A 23,929-nucleotide genomic window follows, 5' to 3' on the forward strand; every position below is an offset into this window, starting at 1 on the left:
GCACAAGATGAAAAGGAGGCCAGGCAGATAGACTGGGTTCAGACTTTATCCTGTGGACAGACACTGAAGGTCAAAGGTTCACAGGATTGATTCAACTTTTCAAAGAAAACTTGTATAAGCAATGAGTAAGGAGACACTGGTAGCAGAAATCACAGAAGGACACTACAGTAGTCTAGGCCAAAAATCAGGACCTGAATCAGAGCAGTAGGTATAGCAACAGAACAGAAACTAAAGGATGAATATGAAGCTTTCAAAATATTAATAGCTGGTGACTTACAAGATGTAAAAATGACAGAAAGGCATGTTTGACACTGATTTTGAGATTTCTATTAGATTGAACCATATGAAATTGTCATTTTTGTAGGTTGAAAATGCTTCAATGTCAGCAGTTCCATAAAAGTTAAACCTAACAATTTAGATAATTACTTGAATGGTGATAATAAATGAAAAAGGGAATCCATGAAACAAGTGGAAATATCTATGCAGGTGAGAAGGACTAAAATCTTAAGTTTTAGATCTGCTGCATTTAAACTACTTTTGGAACACAAGGTAGATATCCAGTGGGGAAATCTGCAGTGCAGAAGAGAAAGTGTTAGTCGCTCAATTATGTGACTCCTCGTGATCGCATGGACCGTAGCCCGCCAGGTTCCTCTGTCCATGGAATTCTCCAGGCAAGAATACCGGAGTGGGTTGCCAGTCCCTTCTCCAGGGGATCTTCCCAACCCAGGGACTGAACCCAGGTCTCCTGCATTGCAGGAAGATTCTTTACTGTCTGAGCTACCATGGAAGCAGAAGAGAGGTTAGGCCTAGAAATGTAGTGGTCAGACAGGAGTGTGATTGATGGATGCCATCAAGAGGCTGGCTTGATGGCAAGCCATTCCAATTATACCCCAACATAACATGTTTTCAAACAGGAGCCACTAATGGGTCATAATACCAACTGGAATCACCACCTTTAAAATCTTTAAAAACAAAATAGAATAGAAAAAAAAATCAGAGTGAGTCACACATAGTAAAGTTAAGTACTCATTCTAATATGTGTCTGTGTACCAGACTGCAATATGAAAAGTTTTCTACCAAAAAAGATAGAAACAAGAGCAAAGGAGAGAATGGACAGACAGACAGTAGTCTGATACGTGTATCTAAACTGCTATCATACAGAGAAGACAAGCTATGGGAAACCAATATTTCCACAACTAAATGGGCTAAAGCAAAGAAAATTAGGAGTAATTTTAGCACTCCTTTATCTGAAATCCCAGCCACAGTCAATTTCCCAAGGGGAAATCTCCCTTCTGCTCACCTCCAGAGAATACTTTGGTGTTCCCACTGTTGAAAGCCAGGCAAAAAATGTTGGAATGATGCTCTCCTTTCAGCTGTATGGGCTTAACTCTGGAGTGGATAGCTTGTTCCATGTGCCATAGTAGAACCCGGCGATCATCTCCTCCTTGAGAGGGGAGCAAGAATCTAGGGTTAAAACAGCTGGCATTTCAAGGCTGACATTTCATTTTGCCAGCCTGAATCCCATACTTTTCAAAACTGCATCTCCCCACCTCCGTGAGACTCTGATGAGGCACATAAACCCAAGACTCTACCCTCTTAATCATCAGTGGACATGTCGCCTCTAAGTCACTCACTTTTCCCCAGGAATTACATCTTGAACAGACACACAGAAATTCCTGAATTTCCAGAGACCCAGTCATTTACACACTTCTTCATTTGCTACCTAAAATTCTTCCACTAATGTTCCCCCACTTTTTTTCTGGTCTAACAGAACTTGAGTTGCTTTCTACTGCTTGCAATCAAAGAACTCTAAAGAAATTATCCCAAAATTTAAAGCATAATAGTTTCCAAAGCACTCTCCTTGATGAGATCTCATTGACTATGGGACACCAGACAAAGGATAACTGAGGAATTGTCTGTTACAGCAGCAGGATCAAGACAGAACTTGGCTCTCATGAAGCTCAGTCCAGCTCTTTCCTCTGCACAACTCTCTATAGTCTGAGTTGAATGAGCAATATTCTACTGCATGTACCAGCTCCTAGAGAATGAGAAGATACATGTTCTACATATTCTTTATTTTTGCAAATGCATTATACATGTCTGGAAGGATGAACAATGGACTGTTAAAAGGGTTCACTACTTTCAGGGAGTAGTATTAAAAGAGAGGTAGAATACATGTTAGAAAGTTTTTACTTTTACTTTATAGATTTGGCATGGCTTGACTCTTTATAATAAGCCTATATTATATTCCTAATAAAAATGTAACTTACAACAGGGCAGAAAAATAGTAAGTTCTATACTTTCGCCTCTTCTTCTCCATTCAATATAATAGCTACAAATTGTATCACAATCATACAAGAGTGTACCACTAGATGCAACCACTAAATCAACAAGTCTATAAGAACTAACACAGAAAGATGACCAAAGGTCTTTGTCAGGGGAAAAACATGAAGTGTAAAACAGTATGCATACCAACATCCTTTTGTATAAAACAAATTTTTAAAAAGCTCCACGACAGCAGGAACCTTGTAAGTTTTGTTCACTGCAGAATTTCTAGCACCTAAGTGAATGTCCTAAAGAATAGACACTGAATGAACATGCTTATGTTTGCATGTCTATGCTTGTATTTGCATATCTAGATAGCTGTAAAAGATGTTGTTTTCAGTGGACACCACTTTTAGGCTAGGGCTGCTGGGAGACTTTTCATTGTGATAAAATATATATAACAGAAAATGCAGCATTTTAATCATTTATGAGTGTACAATTCAGTGGCATTAAGTATATTTGCAGTGTTGTGCAAACATCACCATTATCCATCTCCAGAAATTTTACATTATTTCAAACTAAAATTCTGTACCCAATAAACAATATCTCTCCCCAGTGCTCAGTAACCATCATTTTACTTTCTGCCTCTATGAATTTGATTACTCTAGGTACCTCCATATAAGTGGAATCATATAATATTTGTCCCTTCGTGTCTGGCTTATTCACTTAGCATAACATCTTCAAGGTTCATCCATATGGTAGCATATATCAGAATTTCATTCTTTGTAAGGCTCAGTAATATTTCATTATACAAACATCATATTTTTTTTAAAAGTTCATTCATCCATCTATAGATATTTAGGTTGTTTCCACCTTTTGGCTCTTATGCATAGCATTGCTAAGAGCATATGGATGTATAAATATTTGTTCAAGCCCCTACTTTCTGTTCTTTGGGTATATATTGTTTGAAAAATCATTACGTTTTAATTATTACTTTATACCTTCCTTTACTACTTGACGTTTTGCCACAAACATATTTCCTCTTTTAGTTAAAAAAAAAAAAAGTAGAAAATATAGTAGCCAAATCAAACTTATTCTCCCTCCTCTAGAAAGAAGCTGCCTTCATTCCTTGAGTTCCTTTGTTTCTTGGGGTTCTTCCTTCCATTGTTGGTCAAAATCAAGTTGTGTCCTCCTCCATTTATCTACCAGAACGATCCCTTGACTATGACCCACAATATTCTTTGTTTATGATTTGACTAGTTCAAGTAGGCTGGCCTGGGATGGTTATTTAAATTCCATATCTCTTATAAAGTTAAAGTCATTAAAATAAAGTTTGGGGTTTTGTTTGCTTTATTTTAATGAAAAATGGCATAAAGGGGTTTTCTTCCCTATTCATAAATTTGGACAAGCCACAGGCACTTTAGTTCTACGTGGTCTCTACTCTTTCTGTTTTCCCCACCACTTGAGGCCATAGGTCAGGGACTTGGCACTATTTTTGCTACTTTGTATCTTATATTTACAGAAATATTTTCCTGTGTCCACCTTTCTATCAAAAGTGCAAATTAAAAGATAAAGAGGCCCACATGTTTTTTCTACTTACTCATGTTTCTAATCTAATCTCTCTGAGCCTGAGTTTCATCAAATACAAACCTAGGATCATAATAGCTCTACTCTCTTGGGTTTTATGGACTATAAAGTCAACTACAAGAGAGTTAAGTAACTTGCCAAGGTAACAAAAGTAAGCAAAGTGGTTAAGACAAGATTCAAAGGGCTTCCCTAGTGGTTCGGCTGGTAAAGAATCTACCTGCAATGCGGGAGACCTGGGTTCGATCCCTGGAATGGGAAGATCCCCTGGAGAAGGGACCAGCTACCCACTCCAGTATTCTGGCCAGGAGAATTCCATGGACTGTATAGTCCATAGGGTCACAACGAATCGGACAAGATTGAGCGACTTTGACTTTCACTTTCAAGATTCAAAGGGAAATAGTTAAAAGACTCCATAGTCCCCATTCTCTTAACCACTATTCGAGATTGTCCGCATTACAAAACGAAAAACAAACCATAACCAACAAAGCAAATTCAGTTGATGGACAACTGAAGAGATTCTCTGCCTTGGTAGCACAAGTCAAAACCCAGTAGGTAAGAATAAAACAAAGGGCCACAGGAATAAAAACAGAAATCAACTTAACCGGAGTTAAACAGAGGGAGCAGACAGGGACCAAGAAGGGACTGCCTAAAATTATGAAGATTCTAGTTCAGTTCAGTTCAGTTCAGTCACTCAGTCGTGTCCGACTCTTTGCGACCCCATGAATCGCAGCACGCCAGGCCTTCCTGTCCATCACCAACACCCGGAGTTTACCCAAACCCATGTCCATCGAGTCGGTAATGCCATCCAACCATCTCATCCTCTGTCGTCCCCTTCTCCTCCTGCCCCCAATCCTACCCAGCATCAGGTCTTTTCCAATGAGTCAACTCTTCCCATGAGGTGGCCAAAGTATTGGAGTTTCAGCTTCAGCATCAGTCCTTCCAATGAACAACCAGGATTGATCTCCTTTAGGATGGACTGGTTGGATCTTCTTGCAGTCCAAGGGACTCTCAAGAGTCTTCTCCAACACCACAGTTCAAAAGCATCAATTCTGCGGCGTTCAGCTTTCTTCACTGTCCAACTCTCACATCCCTACATGACCACTGGAAGAACCATAGCCTTGACTAGACAGACTTTTGTTGGCAAAGTAATGTCTCTGCTTTTAAATATGCTATATTGGTTGGCCATAACCTTCCTTCTAAGGAGTAAGCATCTTTTAATTTCATGGCTGCAATCACCATCTGCAGTGATTTTGGAGCCCCCCAAAATAAAGCCTGACACTGTTTCCACTGTTTCCCCATCTACTTCCCATGAAGTGATGGGACCAGATGCCATGATCTTAGTTTTCTGAATGTTGAGCTTTAAGCCAACTTTTTCACTCTCCTCTTTCACTTTCATCAAGAGGCTCTAGTTCTTCTTCACTTTCTGCCATAAGGGTGGTGTCATCTGCATATCTGAGGTTATTGATATTTCTCCCGGCAATCTTGATTCCAGCTTGTGTTTCTTCCAGCCCAGCGTTTCTCATGATGTACTCTGCATATAAGTTAAATAAGCAGGGGGACAATATACAGCCTTGACGTACTCCTTTTCCTATTTGGAACCAGTCTGTTGTTCCATGTCCAGTTCTAACTGCTGCTTCCTGACCTGCATACAGGCTTCTTAAGAGACAGATAAGGTGGTCTGCTATTCCCTTCTCTTTAAGAATTTTCCACAGTTTATTGTGATCCACACAGTCAAAGGCTTTGGCATAGTCAAGAAAGCAGAGGCAGATGTTTTTCTGGAACTCTCTTGCTTTTTCGATGATCCAGCGGATGTTGGCAATTTGATCTCTGGTTCCTCTGCCTTTTCTCCATACTGCTTTAACATCTGGAAGTTCACGGTTCACGTATTGCTAAAGCCTGGCTTGGAGAATTTTGAGCATTACTTTACTAGTGTGTGAGATGAGTGCAATTGTGCAGTAGTTTTAGCATTCTTTGGCATTGCCTTTCTTTGGGACTGGAATGAAAACTGACGTTTTCCAGTCCTGTGGCCACTGCTGAGTTGTCCAGATTTGCTGGCATATTGAGTGCAACACTTTCACAGCATTGTCTTTGAGGATTTGAAATAGCTCAACTGGAATTCCATCACCTCTACTAGCTTTGTTCTAGTAGCAACGCACAAAAGTGATCATGGCTTATTTTGAAGAATACAGAAGAATTTCTACAAATCAATTTTGAAAACCACTAGGAAAAAAGGCAATCATGACAACTCACAGAAGAGGAAAATCAAAGGGCAAACAGATATTATAGAGGATCTCAACCTCTATAGCAATTAGAGAAATGTAAATTATAGATATCCTTTTTCAAAATGGCACAAAGAAACGTACAAGAATGTCCACTGCCTCACTGTTGATAATAGCAAAAAAAAAAAAAAGTAGATAACATAAATATCCATCAATATATAAACAATAAAAACGATCGGGATGAAAATACAAATGAAATCTAAGCTCAGTGGAACCATTATACAGCATTTAAAATGAGCTAGATACATGTACCAAAGTGAATAAACTTTGAAAACCTAATTTTAAGTACTAAAAACAGGTTTCAGAAGGATATGTAAAGGAAAACATTAGGTATATATAAATATACAAAATACCACCATATTATTTAAGAATAAGCAGAAACAGTAAAAGGGACCTCAAATGTATGTGTAAAATATTCTTTTTTAAAAAACTAACATTAGAATCAAACTTAACAAACGACCAACACACTGTCAAATTCGATATCTCTCTTCCTATTTAAATATTGCATGACACTGTTGTATCTTTTAGGTATAGTAATGGTATTGTGGTCATGTTAAAAAAGAAAAAAAAACTTCTTATCAGTTAAGGATGTATTCTCTAATGGGGTTAAGTGGTGAATGTCTGGACGTTCCTTTAAAATATTCCAGAAAAAAATGGAGGGGAATAGGTGATAAAATGTTAATTGTTATAGATAGGTATACTACATTTTTGTATATGCTTGCACATTACCAAAAAACTAAAAATATATATACTTTAAAGATTTTTTTTTAATGTGGACCATTTTTAAAGTCTTTATTGAAGATGTTACAATATTGTATCCTTTTTTATGCTTTGGTTTTTTGGTCAGGGGCATGTGGGATCTTACCTGCCCAATCAGGGATCAAACTTCATCCCCTGTATTGGAAGGTTAAGACTTAATCATTGGACCACCAGGGACGTCCCTATATATTTATATATATATATTAATGTTCATGATAGAAAAAGAAAATAAAACTCTCCAGGATGTGCTGGGATACTCACAGAAAAGAAATATAACTGAGGGCACCTCAGTGTTTCATTAAGATATGTACAGGCAGCACAACCTCTCTCTGCTGGCAGCACAACCTCTCTTGAACTGCAGTAGCATAAAAAAAAAGTTCAATAAAAAAGGAAACAGAATATCTACACCTATGCACTCAATGTCATAACCATTCTCAACCAAAGAATCTTCCCCTATCACCCAGATTATCTTTAATGTTCATTTTGGATTTAATTTTACAAAATAAATACTCAGTGATTTAACATGAATGGTTATTTGTAGAGTGCCTTGGGATCATTTAAAATGATGTGTCCTTAGTACCTAAAATGATAATGGCAGCCCAAGTCCACAGGAGGCTGGAATCACTGAGGCGGAAACTATCACTATGACAGGGCCTGCTTCCTCCGCTTGCCCTCAAGGTCAGTGTCAGAAGAAGCAAGGTGCATAGTCTCCTCCACCCTGCCCCATTTCCTTAGGCAAGGTATTAAGAGCCCTGTACAAAGATAACACTTTTCAACCATGTGTTGGCAAAAAACCCAAAGGATACAAACTGAGGCATCATATGAAATTGTTGGGCTGCTTTTTAGCCAGTAGAGGGAGCAGAACAGTTGTGCCCAAATTTCTGACCCCAAAAAGCTAAGGAGAGCTGATGAAGCAAGGATAAATCAGATTAGAACATGAAAAATGCTCTCAGTCTGTGAGAGTTTCTACAGTTCTGTCTCTGTGACTCATCTGGTCAGTTCAAAAAAAGCAGAGATTGACTATACCACTTACTACCTATGTACCTTTAGACAGGTTACGTAACCTCTCTCAATTATATCCTCTCAACTGCAAAACTGAGAAAATAACTCTACCTATTGTCTATAGTGTTACTGGACTTCCCTGGTAGTTCAGATGGTAAAGAATCTGCCTGCAATGTGCTTGATCCCTGGGTCGGGAAGATCCTCTGGAGAAGGGAATGGCAACCCATTCCAGTATTCTTGCCTGGCAAATCCCATGGACAGAGGAGCTTGGCAGGCTACAGTCCATGGGATCGCAAAGACATGACTGAGGGACAAACACACATTAAGATTAATGATACATCTGTGTGAAGGGCTTGGCCCACTGCCTGATAAATAACACAGGTAGATAAATGTTAACTAATATGTTAGCTAATTATTAAGCTATTTGAACTAAAACAATAGCTAACATCAGCTAAACTTACTCTGGGTGAGGGACTATCCTAAGGGTTTTACATGTAGTGGATCTTCTAATCCTCTTAATAACCCTACGAATCAGATATTATCCTTAGTATCCAGATGAAACTACAGAAAAACCAAGTAACCTGAAGGTACACAGCAACCAAAAATGTGAGCTGGGATCTGAATCCAGGTAATCTGTCTCCAGAGATGGTGCTCCTTACCACTATACAATCTAGCCTCTCAAGTACACAGGGGCCAGTCAACAAAGCAAATGAGTGAAATTTGCCAGATTAAATAGTAGAGGAGAGATTACACAACCTTATTTAAAAGAAAGCCACTACTCAGCCAGAGGAGTACAGGCTTAAGTCGGCCATATCTTCCAATGTTTAAAGAGAAGACAGCACCTTGATTTTTGCAGGCTGAGTGCAGGCTTCAGTGCAGGTTGCATGCAATTAGCCCATGGAGAAGTTAAAACTGGGTGATTTGTCCAAGGTCACAAAACTGGGGTCGAATGGCAGTTCCTAAATTAGGGAACTCTTCCAACAACACAAGAGAAGACTCTACACGTGGACATCACCAGATGGTCAATACTGAAATCAGATTGATTATATTCTTTTCGGCCAAAGATGGAGAAGCTCTACACAGTCAGCAAAAACAAGAGAGGGAGCTGACTGTGGCTCAATCATGAACTCCTTATTGCCAAATTCAGACTGAAATTGAAGAAAGTAGGGAAAAACACTAGACCATTCAGGTATGACCTAAATCAAACCCCTTACGATTACACAGTGGAAGTGACAAATAGATTCAAGGGATTATAGCTGATAGAGTGCCTGAAGAACTATGGACGGAGGTTTGTGACACTATACAGGAGACAGGGATCAAGACCATCCCCAAGAAAAAGAAATGCAAAAAGGCAAACTGGCTGTCTGAGGAGGCCTTACAAATAGCTGTGAAAAGAAGACAAGCAAAAAGCAAAGGAGAAAAGGAAAGATATACTCATTTGAATGCGGAGTTCCAAAGAATAGCAAGGAGAGGTAAGACAGTCTTCCTCAGTGATCAGTGCAAAGAAATAGAGGAAAACAATAGAATGGGAAAGACTAGAGATCTCTTCAAGAAAATTAGAGATACCAAGGGAACATTTCATGCAAAGGTGGGCACAATGAAGGACAGAAATGGTATGGACCTAACAGAAGCAGAAGATATTAAGCGGTAGCAAGAATACACAGAAGAACTATACAAAACATATCTTCACGACAGATGATCATAATGGTATGATCACTCACCTAGAGCCGAAGTCAAGTAGGCCTTAGGAAGCATCACTACAAACAAAGCTAGTGGAGGTGATGGAATTCCAGTTGAGCTATTTCAAACTCTCAAAGATGATGCTGTGAAAGTGCTGCACTCGATATGCCAGCAAATCTGGACAACTCAGCAGTGGCCACAGGACTGGAAAAGGTGTTTTCATTCCAATCCCAAAGAAAGCCAATGCCAAAGAATGCTCAAACTACCGCACAATCGCACTCATCTCACACACTAGTAAAATAACGCTTAAAATTCTCCAAGCCAGGCTTTAGCAATACGTGAACCGTGAACTTTCAGATGTTAAAGCAGGATGGAGAAAAGGCAGAGGAACCAGAGATCAAATTGCCAACATCCGCTGGATCATCGAAAAAGCAAGAGAGTTCCAGAAAAACATCTGCCTCTGCTTTCTTGACTATGCCAAAGCCTTTGACTGTGTGGATCACAATAAACTGTGGAAAATTCTTAAAGAGAAGGGAATAGCAGACCACCTTATCTGTCTCTTAAGAAACCTGTATGCAGGTCAGGAAGCAGCAGTTAGAACTGGACATGGAACAACAGACTGGTTCCAAATCGGGAAAGGAGTAAGTCAAAGCAGTATATTGTCCCCCTGCTTATTTAACTTATATGCAGAGTACATCATGAGAAACGCTGGTCCGGAGGAAGCACAAGCTGGAATCAAGATTGCCGGGAGAAATATCAATAACCTCAGATATGCAGATGACACCACCCTATGGCAGAAAGGGAAGAAGAGCTAAAGAGCCTCTTGATGAAAGTGGAAGAGGAGAGTGAAAAAGTTGGCTTAAAGCTCAACATTCAGAAAACTAAGATCATGGCATCTGATCCCATCTGCTGCTGCTGCTGCTAAGTCGCTTTAGTCATGTCCGACTCTGTGCGACCCCACAGATGGCAGCCCACCAGGCTCCGCCGTCCCTGGGATTCTCCAGGCAAGAGTACTGGAGTGGGGTGCCATTGCCTTCTCCTCTGATCCCATCACTTCATGGCAAATAGATGGGGAAACAGTGGACACAGTGGCAGACTTTATTTTTCTGGGCTCCAAAATCACTGCAGATGGTGACTGCAGCCATGAAATTAAAAGACGCTTACTGCTTGGAAGGGAAGTTACGACCAACCTAGACAGCATATTAAAAAGCAGAGACATTACTTTGCCAACAAAGTCCATCTAGTCAAGGCTATGGTTTTTCCAGTGGTCATGTATGGATGTGAGAGTTAGACTATAAAGAAAGCTGAGCGCCAAAGAACTGATGCTTTTGAACTGTGGTGTTGGAGAAGACTCTTGAGAGTTCCTTGGACAGCAAGGAGATCCAACCAGTCCATCCTAAAGGAAATCAGTCCTGAACATTCATTGGAAGGACTGATGCTGAAGCTGAAACTCCAATACTTTGGCCACCAGATGTGAAGAACTGACTCACTGGATCATAGGAAAAGACCCTGATGCTGGGAAGGATTGGGGGCAGGAGGAGAAGGGGACGACAAAGGATAAGATGGTTGGATGGCATCACCAACTAAATGGACACGAGTTTGAGTAAACTCCAGGAGTTTACTCAGGGTTTACTCAGTTTACAGGGAGGCCTGGCGTGCTGCAGTCTATGGGGTCGCAAAGAGTCAGACATGACTGAGCTAAACTGAACTGAACTGAAATTAGGGAGAAAAAAAAAAAATCAAATGGCAAGCGCAGGCAGGGGTGGAGAGAGAAGGTGGTATCACATGAATTTTGCTGTTCACTACAAAGAAGTAGCCACAGGAGTAATACTTCTGCAGTTACTCTGCTCTTATCCAGTATCTTTATCCTGAAAACTATTCCACTCCTCTACCAATTATTTCATTTTTCCACATATCCAATTAAGTAAGTAAGGCAGAAATATTATCCCCATTTTAAGGATGTGAAGAGTAAGGCACTGGTTTGCCTCAATGAAGGAAGCCTTGACTCCTAGTTTGAAACATTTTACACTAAAAGAGAAGCAGAAATTAAAGTGGCAGCAACACCCTAAAGAGACAACTAGAACACTGGGAAATAAAATGATTTCTCTAAAATCAGATGACTAATAGCAGTGGAGTTTAATAGAATTAGGGTCTTTAAATCCTAAGCCAGCACACCAACCTCTAGAAAATGTTTCTACTTCCTAAACAGAAACAGAGGAAAAAAATCCATATCAGAATCACAGAACAGTCGGAAGACAGCCAACAGATCATCTTCTCCAATATCCCCATTCTTCCAACAAGGAAACTAAGGCACAAAGAGGTAAACTCACCATCCAAAAAAACACACCACAGTTAAGAGGCAAAGCGGGATTCAAATCCAATATGTCTGATTCCCTGTTCCTCCTAAAGTGTAGTAAGCAGAGGCCACTGGATGATTGCAGACAGTAGAGAAATGACTTTAACAATTATGTATTTTACCGTGTGTTACTGGGAAAAAACCTAGCATATTAAACCCATGATTTCATGGACATTATAATAATATAAAGTTTCCTTTCAAATACGGTTTTAAGGAGTCAACTTAGAAAAAATGTTAAATAGCAAGGTGATATATGAGAAAAAATTAAGAAAAAACATAAAACAGCAGAGGTGGCCTAATTTCAATTTTATTTTTTTAAATATGCACATATAAATATAAAGACTAAATAAAGTATGTCCCATATGTCCAAAATGGTCATCCTGAGTAGGTGTGATACTTCTTTCTTTAAATATCTATTTTCCAAATTTCCCATAATTAATACATGACATTTTAAAAACATGAATAAGTGGGAAGTCTGTCTTATAAGTGCCATAATCTGATAAATTGTATGATTCAACAGGAAATTCTCAATAGTAAAGTATGGAAGTAGTGAAATGTCAAAGGACAAAAGCTCCTCAAATAGAGCTGTTGAGTGCTCAGTTGCTCAGCTGTGTCTGATTCTTAGTGACCCCATGAACTGTAGCCCGCCAGTGGAATTTTCCAAGCAAGAATACTGGAGTGGGTTGCCACTTCCTACTCCAGGGGCTCTTCCCTACCCAAGGATGAAACCTGGGTATCCTGTGTCTCCCTCATTGGTAGGAGGATTCTTTACCACTACAGCCACCTGGGAAGCCCCAAAGAGAGCTAGGGCAACACTAAAAACAGATTCTCAGGGCCTCAACAACAGTAAGAATTTACAGGGAATTTATGAGAGTGGACAATGCATTCATTTTGAGGTATTCTCAGACCACAGACTGTCTTCATGTCCTGTCTCATTTCTGCCACAGAGAACTAACCTGGACAATATGCTTTCCTGATTAAAGCATAGATGCTCTTCATTCATTCTGAGAAGTTTCTTATTTTTACATTTTTGTTTAAGTAAGAAAACTGCCTGCCTAACTTTTGCAGAATTCCTTGAATAAGCAACAGTAACAACATAATAAAGCTTTTTTTTACCCTTCATAGGCAATTTCTAACAATTAAACCAATGTAGGCACCAATGCTTAGACCCTCCAGGAAGGTAAACAGAGAGATCAACTCTGAGACTAAATCAAGTTGATGGTGGTTGCCAAACATGCCAATTTCAGTTGTTTCTTGCCAGTATGTCTAAGGCAAAATATGCTGCAGCTACCTATGGCAGGAAGCCATAAAATATTAGTACTAGGCCACCAAACATAGTTAAGAAATCTACAAAAAAAAAAACAAACCAAAACAATCCTCAGAGACTCCAATTAGTTACTTGGCTTTAAGGAGTAATGCCAAAGATACAACCAGAATTTAGATAGAAGACTTGAATGGAAATTTAGAATAAGGAAAGTTGTATAACAAGATTTTGACAGGTATCTGGATTTGCAAAAATTCCTCCTTCTAAGTAATGTTCTTGGAAGACTTTTTAAAATAAGGAAGTATAGGCAGGCTAAGAATTTAAACTGGAGAGTCAACCAGATTGACAGTCTGCCTCCACCCTGGAAAATCTCTGCTACTCATCTGCAAAATAATGAGGCATCACCAACTTAATCAAAACAATCCCTTTCAGAGACAATAAAACCGCAGATAGAATGTACTGGTGGAGTAAGCCACTTTGAGGAAGTCCTTTATAAATGCAGAACCTCATATTTTCCCTACTGAGGGACCACGTCAGAAGACCCAGATTTTAATCTTGTTTGTACTGCTTACTAGTTGTGAGCTACTGGGCTAATCATTTTACCTCTTTACTCCTTTATGTTCTTACATGTAAAATTAAAGGGGTTCAGTTAGATGATCATTAGTTCTTTTCAGCAATAAAACTGCATGATTCCACAGGGGTAGAATATCAGCAGCCTAAGATCACAAGACAGGTGAAATCAGGCCTTTAACCCAGGTCTCTTAAACTTCTTCAATGATGACACTACATGGCATCAAAGATGCTCTACAGCCAACTGCCCACATACCTGAAAAACTACAATACCTGAAAACTCGTCACAGGGCCAACCTATACACCTGAAAGAGTCAACTTTTATTCCAAATGTACCTGGTGCTAGATAGATAATCCACAAAACTAAGCCTTTAGTACGGTTTTAATATCTATATCACATCACTTTGGGTTAAAAACATCTCAGGAAAAAAACTCCAACTCAGTGGAAAATCATTCATCAAAATGCCTTTCCTCAAAATCAACTCTGCAAAAAAACCAACCCACAGGAAGTTTTTTAAAAAAGAAAGGAAGGGGACTTCCCTGGTTGTCCAGAGGTTAAGAATCCACCGTCCAATGCAGGGGACACAGGTTCGATCTCTGGTAGGGGAACTAAGATCCCGGAGGCTGCGGGGCAACTAAGCTTGAGCACCACAACTAGAGAGAAGCCTGCACACTGCAAATCCTAACCCCATGCACTCTGGAGCCTGCAAGCCACAAAAAGGGAAGCTTGCAGCCGCTGCAACGAAGACCCAGCACAGCCAAAAATTAAAGAACAAAAAAATAAAAAGAAAGAAAAAAGAATGTACAAGTGAATAGCAGGACAAGAACTATAAGAGGAAGTACATGGAAAGGAGGAGATAACTTAGCCTATAGATCTAGCATTTTCTTAATGGTTTTAGCCTGTTTTTTGGGGAGGAGTGGGGTGGTTTCTAGGACAAGGAGGAGAAAAATGACTAACCAACCTCTTTGCCTCTCAAACTTATACCTTCAAAGTGGCAGCTGAAAGACCTGACATGGGGAGAATGGAGGCCTGGCGGCTTTTCCAGTAGAGGCATTCAACAGTGAATAGGAGGAGTGAAGAGACTAAGGCTTTGCTTCTACCCGAGTGCCAGAGAGCTCTTATGATCATGAGTAGGTGGCCATATGACTTATCATCCAAACCAGGACCTTTTTAGGAATGAAAGAGCACTAATAATTGTATTAGGGCTACGGGGAAACTGGGATGGTCCCAAGTAAATCAGATATATGGTCATCTTAGGTGTTAAGGGCCCCAGCAAAGGCAGGGGTGCTTCGCCAGTGGCTCAGCAGTAAAGAATTCACCTGCAATGCAGGAGACGCGAGTTCAGTTCCCGGGTCGGGAAGATCCCCTGGAGGAGGAAATGGCAACCCACTCCTGTATTCTTGCCTGGAAAATCCCGTGGACAGAGGAGCCTGGCGGGCTACAGTCCATGAAGTTGCAAAACAGTCATGCACAACTTAGCAACTAAACAACAACAAAGCAAAGGCAGGGGATCTACAGAGTTAGCTGATTGACCATATAACGAAATCTTACCTCACCTTATCAACCACAGGAGCTCCAGCAGAGGCAACAGGGAAGATGGAAATCAGCCTTTCAGCTAATATCATCTCTGCTCCTTGGGTACATTATAAACTTGTCACTTACCTCTGGTGCCATTTTCTCATTGATTCCTACATGTCCTGGCCCTCTGGAATAAACTCCTTTAAGATTGGTCCTAACAGGAAAACAGTACTCAAAGCACACAGACCTGATCTCCAATGCGTATCAACTCAGTATCCCAAGAGGTACGTGATAGACTCTCAGGTATCTAACACTGCAAAGTGCAAGGAGTGAGCAAGGCGGCAAAGGAAGTGTGAACAAGAAGGCATGGGAAGAGCAGGTATCTAAAGTGACAAACTGCTGTTGTCAATTCTTCCCCTTAATCCCTGACCTATAAAAACTGATGTAAGGGCAAGTGGAATCCAAGGTCAGAACCTGAAGAGTAACCCTCCTTTTTCACCCAATCAGTGAGTAAATCTGGAAGGAAAACACCTTCTTTTTTTACAGAACAGAGTGAAGCTGCTGGTGACAGAAGTAAACCTAACCTGCAAGAACACTATACTTCTTGTTAGTGTTAAAGGTGCTTCCAAATGACTTATAGTCATTTGGGTACCCTGGGCAGATCTCCCATGTTGCACTGTTTAAACCTTCTTCCAAAAAGCAATTTATTCTGAAGCACATTATTTATCTCTGCCCCAGGCATAGATATTATCTCCCCATGTATAATTATAAGGAAATACACTTATTTCTGTTGGCTGGAATTCAGCCAAACATACTCAAGCAGCATACTTTCAGCAGAAATCAAACTCAAATCACAAGATCAGTGAATACACATATATTGTTTGTACTTCTAGTGAGGTAAATGGGGAATAGGAACAACTTGGTAACCAGATTATGTATACCCACTCCTATTCAGACTAAAGCAGGTGAGTTTAACCCAGCATGAAGTTAGTCATATGGTTTATAGAAGCAAGCATGAAACACGCAGTGTTAGGGAAGAAGACTTTAGAAGACTGCCAAAAACCAAAATCCAGGTGAAGTAGTTTTAGTCCTGAGAGATCTTGAGAGATGAGAACTGAAGCTGTGACCAGAACTGTGCCTATTTTTGGCTCCAAGCCCATGATCCATCCTCTCAACCCCAACCCCTTCCTGTTTTCACATAAGGGGGAAAAAAACCATTTAGCACACCAGAGTGATAGCATAGGGAGATGAGAATATAGGGGAAAGGTCAAATCCTTTTAAAATGTATATAACATTCTAAAAATTTCAGAGCAGTTAGCAGCTCTGAGAACTCATGAAGAGTTCTCATGCATGTCTCAGAACTCATGCAGACCCAGGCTGGAAATGCAGCTTCATCACAAACTACAGGTTTCACAAGTTACTTAACTTCTCTAAGCCTCAGTTTATTGTCAAACATTTTTTTCTTTCTTGTTTTTTGACAGCGCTGCAGTGGGATCTTAGTTCTCCGTCCAGGGATAGAACCCACACCTCTGCAGTCGAAGTGCAGTCTTACACTGGACTACCAGAGAAGTCACTGTTAAACATTTATTTTTATAAACAGTAATATCTCGAACACCAGATGAACCATTCCTACTTAATGTGGTAGACGCTGAGGAGCACTGTAGATTTTTGAGAGATCAGCAGGGGATATAAGATAATGAGTTAAATTTTAGGGAGCTTATATTATGTTGGCAGTGGTGAGTAACAAGTATTAAAGCTGAAAAGAACAAAAATTTGGGAAGCAGCTATTGGAATCAAATTTTCTACAAAGATTAAGGTAATATATAAGGTAGTAAAAAAAATCTTATTTCATTCCTAGAATTCTATTTCATTTTCTTTTAACAAGAGACGATGAATTCCAGTATCTATTTTTCCATTAATGCCCTGAGTAAGTGAGTGGTAGTCGCTCAGTCACTCTGACTCTGTGGGACCCAATGGACTGTAGCCCACCAGGCTCCTCTGACCGTGGAATTCTCCAGGCAAGAATACTGTATTGGGTAGCCATTCCCTTCTCCAGGGCATCTTCTCGATAACCCGGGTCTCTCACATTGCAGGCAAATTCTTTACTATCTGAGCTACCAGGGCAGCCCACTAATGCCCTGCCTGTTCAAATTACAGAATCCTCAGCAGTCATTTATCAGTGTCCTTTCTTGATTCTTTAGCACTTAGGTGTGACAATTAATACAAAACCTTCAAATCCCCTATCTTTCTAGATCATAAGTAACACTGGCTATTCTGTAAGTGGCAAATAAGACATACAAAGTGCTTCGCAGACAGGCGTGGCAAAAGTGTGCATTTTCACACACTATCTGCTAAATAAATGTTTTAAAAAGTAACTGAGAGCTATTATTGAGATTAAGGAGGCAGACATAGTGTGTTCTCAGTAAATATTTTAAATGAATAAACATAACATACTTATTTGAAGCAAGTTATTTTCATCAAAACATAGCAATACAATTTATCATCTAAGAGGAGCAACTAGAGTTGGACATGTGCTCAGAAACTGCTAACATTCGGCTTTCAACTCTTTCGAAGAGCTCCAGAAAAGGTCACCTGCCTGATAAGAAGGGGCAGAAAACTATTAAAAGGTAACCTATACAAGCAGCACTTGCCTAGGAGCAATGAGTCCTACTTAGTCCTCACTGCCAAAGACTAACCAAGCACTCTGGGCAAGTCACTTTTCTACTTCTCCACTCCCTCTCTCATAAAATGAAGATCTTTCAATCTCTCTGATTCCATGAGAAAGAAGGAAGCAAGCAAATAGGTTTTCTAAAGCAGTATTTCCCAGTCAGTCAAGATCAACTTTTGATTTTTGCCATATCTACATAACACAGCCACTATCATTTTTCTTTAAAAGAATTTTTAAATATTTAGTCTTATTATTTAGAATTATATTATTATAGAATTATTATTATTATTATTATATTTAGAATTATTAAATATTTACCTTAAACAATAAATCCATGAAAGCTATTTTATACAGGTTAGTTAACTTTTCTAACCTGTATAAAATAAACGTACTAACTATTAAAATGTAAATATTCATTCAAAGATCCCTTAAAATCAGCTTGTATACCCACATTTTGGCAAATAGTAACCTAACTATTCGGAGAAGGCAATGGCACCCCACTCCAGTACTCTTGCCTGGAAAATCCCATGGACGGAGGAGCCTGGTGAGCTGCAGTCCATGGGGTCGCGAAGAGTCGAAGAGTCGGACACGACTGAGCGACTTCACTTTCACTTTTCCCTTTCATGCACTGGAGAAGGAAATGGCAACCCACTCCACTGTTCTTGCCTGGAGAATCCCAGGGACGGGGGAGCCTGGTGGGCTGCCGTCTATGGGGTCGCACAGAGTCGGACACGACTGAAGCGACTTGGCAGCAACCTAACTATTATAGGTTACTTATAACTTAAAAGCAAAAAATTTAAAGAACACAAATTAAGTAAAAAATAAATGTAATTTCATGTTTCCATAATAATCTAAGCATTAATTTTAACAAATCAATATTCAGTTCTTAAACTATAAGACATAATACTTTTAATATAATGTGGGGCACCAAGAATTGAAAATAGAATTGATTCCTTCTTAACCTACATAATCTTCATTTGAATTAGGATTTTGGTTCCTTTAACCTTAAAAGGCTTTAATTTCACCCTTGAGTATTTAAATTCAGACTAAAACAATAAGAAAAGCAATTACTTCTTTCTTGAAACCATGAAAAAGAAAACAAAAACATCAAAATTAAACACTGTTTATAAGCAATGAAAGTGCTCTTCACCTTGCTCAATGCATGAGAAAACAAATGAACCCACTTAACTCAGAATTCAGAAAGCAGCACTCCTGGGTCTCAAGTTTTACTGGTCAATATATTAAAAAGCAGAGACATTACTTTGTCAACAAAGGTCCGTCTAGTCAAGGCTATGGTTTTTCCAGTGGTCATGCATGAATGTGAGAGTTGGACTATAAAGAAAGCTGAGCACTGAAGAATTGATGCTTTTGAACTGTGGTGTTGGAGAAGACTCTTGAGAGTCCCTTGGACTGCAAGGAGATCCAACCAGTCCATCCTAAAGGAGATCAGTCCTGGGTGTTCATTGCAAGGACTGATGTTGAAGCTGAAACTCCAATACTTGGCCACCTGATGCGAAGAGCTAACTCACTGAAAAAGACCCTGATGCTGGGAAAGATTGAGGGCAGGAGGAGAAGGGGACGACAGAGGATGAGATGGTTGGTAGGCATCACCGACTCAATGGACATGGGTTTGGGTGGACTCCGGGAGTTGGTGATGGACAGGGAGGCCTGGTGTGCTGTGGTTCTTGGGGTTGCAAAGAGTCGGACACGACTGAGCGACTGAACTGAACTGAACTGAACTGAAAGTGTTCTTGATCTAAATGATTCCAACTACTTCACATCCAAATCTATCAGTAATCAAGTCAATGAGCACACACTTGTACCTGGCTGACACCTCTCTTCAGCGTGTGGCCAGGATACACAACTGAGGGCCATGGCTCTTCAGAACTCTTAGGGATCAAAAAACATACTAAGCTCGGTGATGATCCTCTGAACAATAATGAACATAAAGACAACTTATAATGTCGAATGTGACTGGTGGCCATCAGTTAAAACTCACTAGGATATTTTAAAGCAAAAGTGACAAACCCAGGCATAATTTTAAATTTGCCAGTCTTTGATAGATAGCAATTAGTTGACTGAAAAATTGAGTGGGGAAAAATAATGTGTATCTATAAATATCTGTGATACCATATCCATGTGACATGATCTCTAAAATTTATCATAGCAGTGTCCTCCAAGGCCATTTCTATGAGCCATCTGTTTTCCCCACTCAGGCTAACAGACAAGGTGATTTTTGCTATATTAAACACTAAAAATCAGAGAAAAATCAAATATCTATTGAAGTATCATAAAGCAGAAGAGAAAATTTTTTAAAGGACCATGCACTGTTACAACTGAGAAGTAAAGGTTCCGCAAATGCAAGCTTAAGAATATGATTTACACCTGATTCAGCATCTCTGTGGAGAAGGCAATGGCACCCCACTCCAGTACTCTTGCCTGGAAAACCCCATGGATGGAGGAGCCTGGTAGGCTGCAGTCCATGGGGTCGCTAAGAGTCGGACACGACTGAGCAACTTCACTTTCATGCATTGGAGAAGGGAATGGCAACCCACTCCAGTGTTCTTGCCTGGAGAATCCCAGGGATGGCGGAGTCTGGTGGGCTGCTGCCTGTGGGGTCGCACAGAGTCAGACACGACTGAAGTGACTTAGCAGCAGCAGCAGCAGCAGCATCTCTGTACTTCTCATAGCTCCTGTCTTATAAACAGTATGTGCTCAAAAACTATTTGAACTAAAAGACCAAAGAATAAAATTTAACACCTTCACAGCAATGAATTATCAGTAAATAGAAAAGCCCAGAAGAAAATCCAAGAATTGATTCTCCTAATCACCATGTCAAAATGTATGTAACTACAGAAGCTTAGTCAGAAATCTGGCCATATTTCTCCTGATAAACTAACCCCTGGACCAAGATATCCATTCTAATTAAACATGTGAGAAGTTTTAATGAAGTCAGAATTCATTTAACTGGCTAAAGCCAAATACTTGACCTATAGGTAATATGTTCTTACATGAGTTAATTTACAGAAAACTGATTCCATAAAATGAAATCAGACTACTTCCTCGGTAGTCCAGTGGTTAAGATTGTGTGTTTCCACTGCAGGGGCCATGGGTTTAATCCCTGGTCAGGGAAGATCTAAGATCCCTCATACTTCAAGGTGCAGATGAAAAAATTAATTTAATTAATTTAAAAATAAATAAATAAAGCTTAATTACATAAACTTAGTAGCCCAGCTCACCCCCCCACCCCCACAAAAGAAATACAACTAGTGATTGGGCAACAGGAAATGATCATCAGTTAAGAGGATCCAATTAAACATACAGTTATTATCACAGCTATGACTTGATGCTTAAAATTATGCTGGGACAACAGTATTGGGGTTAAGCTTATTCATAAAGCGTTTCTAATAGTTCCCCTCACTGAGATCATTCTCAATTTTTCACACTGTTCTGTGCCATCTGCAATAAACGTTAGATGTTGAGGTGTCACTCTCTCAAAAGCTTTGTGAGGTTCAAGTTAAACAACAACAGTAACAACAATTGCAGCAGTAGCAGCAACCAGAGCAACAGTATGGTCTAGATCCTTGTTAGAAAAACTTTACAAGTATTATTTCATTCAACACTTACCACAACCCTGTGAGATGTATCACTGTCCTTATTGTATGAACACAGAAACACAAAGGATGAGTGACTTGTCAAAGGTAACCCAGTAAGCAAGTAGTTTAGTTGATTTTCATCCCTAGGGACTCTCAATCCAGAGTTCATGCTCTTAACCTTTATGTATAACTGTGGCTACTTCTAATGATAAGTAAAGTCAGAGACCCACAGAAAACAGAAATAGGACTAAATAGTGAGTCCAATTATAAATATTATGACAAAGTAATTAAGTGCCTCTCCCCATTCACAGCTCCTATTTAATTAACACTTTGAAATAGTGTAGTTGCTGATGGTATCTGAAAAGCTTCTGAAGGTGCTTTTTCTACATTGGGTCATAAGGGTTAAAAAAGAGATCATAATCTCTCACTATAACTCAAAACTTCACACTATGGGCTATTAATCTGCTGGTGCTACAAGTTCCAAGGCCTTAAGCATCAATTTAAGGTAAATGATATTACAGCAACTCTTATCCCAAACAGCTGAATATTTTTGTTTACTGCTAAGTCTGTTTATACAAACCATTTATAAGATACAAGAAAGCAGAGATATATATACAGAGCTACATTCTTTTTCTTTTTTGACTTCCAGGATCTCAGTTCCCCAACCAGAGACTGACCCTGGCCCTGAAAAATGCCCAGTCCTAACTACTGGACCACCAGGAATTCCCCCAGAGCTACATTCTGATTGGTCTTCCAATCAGATCCCAGGAAGATGTTCATCTTCTTCCCCAGGAGAAAATAAAAAGACTTTGAAGTAAACATATTTCTGTTTGAGGGAAAAGGAGAAACGTAAGAGGAGACAGGGCTTCCCTGGTAGTTCAGCAGTAAGAATATGCCTGCCAATGCAGGAGACTCGGGTTCAATCTCTGGGTTGGGAAGATTCCTGGAGTAGGAAATGGCAACCCACTCCAGTATGCTTGCCTGGGAAACCCCATGGACAGAGGAGACTGTCAGGCTACTGTCCAAGGGGTCACAAAGAGTCAGACATGACTTTGCGACTAAACACCAACAAAGAGGAGACAATGGAGGCAATTTAAAAAATCAGATGCAACCAACGACTCAAACGGCAAACCCAGGCTATGCCCCAAATAAGTGCACTAGCACAACCTCTTTGATGGTGTTCAGTTCAGTTAGGATCTCTCATAAGTAGCATTTCAACATGCAATTGTTGTTCCTTACCTCTCTCAAAGAATTAACACCCTTAAAGATTCTAAGATGAGACCTGCAAGCATCAAGCATAAGCTGTCCTTTATAGATAGTAATGTTCACTCAAACCTATGGAGTTTGCAAAGTACCTTCATGTGTGACATTTCACTGAATAAACCTCCTTGTTAGGTAATGACAGTAATTTGATAACCCCAGTTTACTGATGAGGAATGATTAGGACTTGCCTAAATTCAAACAATTTGAGACTAGAAGAGCTTCCAACATCATGTGACACCAAATTCCAGACTTTTTCCATACCATTCTGTGCCTCCTCATTCCACATCAAAAAGTCACAAAACTATCCTGTCTGCCCCATTTGCACATGTTCATTACCAGCACTCTAAGAATAAGTGTCAGCTAATTACGACACCATGAGTTATAAGTACAAAGGGGAAAGAAAACAAACTCAGCATTTTTTCTGAGAGCCCTGGCACTCTGTTCATTACCCAAACTAAACCTGGCCTAATGTGGTTGTTACAACAGGCCTTCAGGTGGGTGCTGGTATTCCCTGCTCACATCAGGAAAGAAAGGCTTAGCAACTTGACTAAGGTCACGCATTAAATGACGTGTGCTGTGCTGTGCTAAGTCACTTCAGTCATGTCTGACTCCTCGACCCCACGGACCGTAGTCCACCAGGCTCCTCTTGTCCATGGAATTAGCAGCAATTTTAACCATGTGTATGCTATACCACACTGCCTTACCTGATACCACAGTAATGCCCTTTACAGTAACAAACAAAAATATTTTTTAGGTTAAAGCACTTTTGTATTTTAAAATGTCCAAAAACCATCCTCCCACTTATTGCTGTCCTACATTCACTTTCCAGCTAAGCACCTTTTCTCCTTCCTGGTTTTCTCTGCTTTACTCTTAATATCTCCTGGACTCACTGTACCCTGGAAAAGGGATTAGCTGTTAGAACAACCAACCAATGATGTGTCCTTAACAAACAGAATTGTTTATAAGGCCAGAGGATTCATGCAAATATTTTTGCCCTAGGTCTAAGTTAATTCTATCAAATAGTATGTGCCAGAGACTTCCCTGGCAGTCCAGGGGTTAGGACTCTGTGCTTTCACTGCCACAGCCCCACTTCCATTCCTGGTCAGGGAACTAAGATCCTA

The 23,929-nt window shown here is 39.9% G+C and overlaps 1 protein-coding gene across 7 annotated transcripts in view; it reads right to left on the bottom strand.

The window, feature by feature from the left end:
* The window catches only part of DCAF5 (DDB1 and CUL4 associated factor 5), a 97,238-nt gene that overhangs the window by 69,747 nt on the left and 3,562 nt on the right, over positions 1-23,929 (bottom strand). For 5 of the 7 annotated variants that reach the window (XM_081513506.1, XM_081513505.1, XM_081513503.1 and 2 more), the window contains exon 2: positions 1,301-1,444. In XM_081513506.1, the coding sequence (XP_081369632.1) occupies positions 1,301-1,412 (112 nt within the window). In that variant the 5' untranslated portion in view covers positions 1,413-1,444. The remainder of the gene's footprint in view (positions 1-1,300; positions 1,445-23,929) is intronic. The other 2 variants (XM_081513504.1, XM_081513502.1) reach the window with 1 other exon arrangement.

Source organism: Giraffa tippelskirchi, chromosome 7 (genome assembly GCF_054371585.1).
Source record: "Giraffa tippelskirchi isolate mGirTip1 chromosome 7, T2T-mGirTip1v1.2.pri, whole genome shotgun sequence".
Classification (NCBI taxonomy): domain Eukaryota; kingdom Metazoa; phylum Chordata; class Mammalia; order Artiodactyla; family Giraffidae; genus Giraffa; species Giraffa tippelskirchi.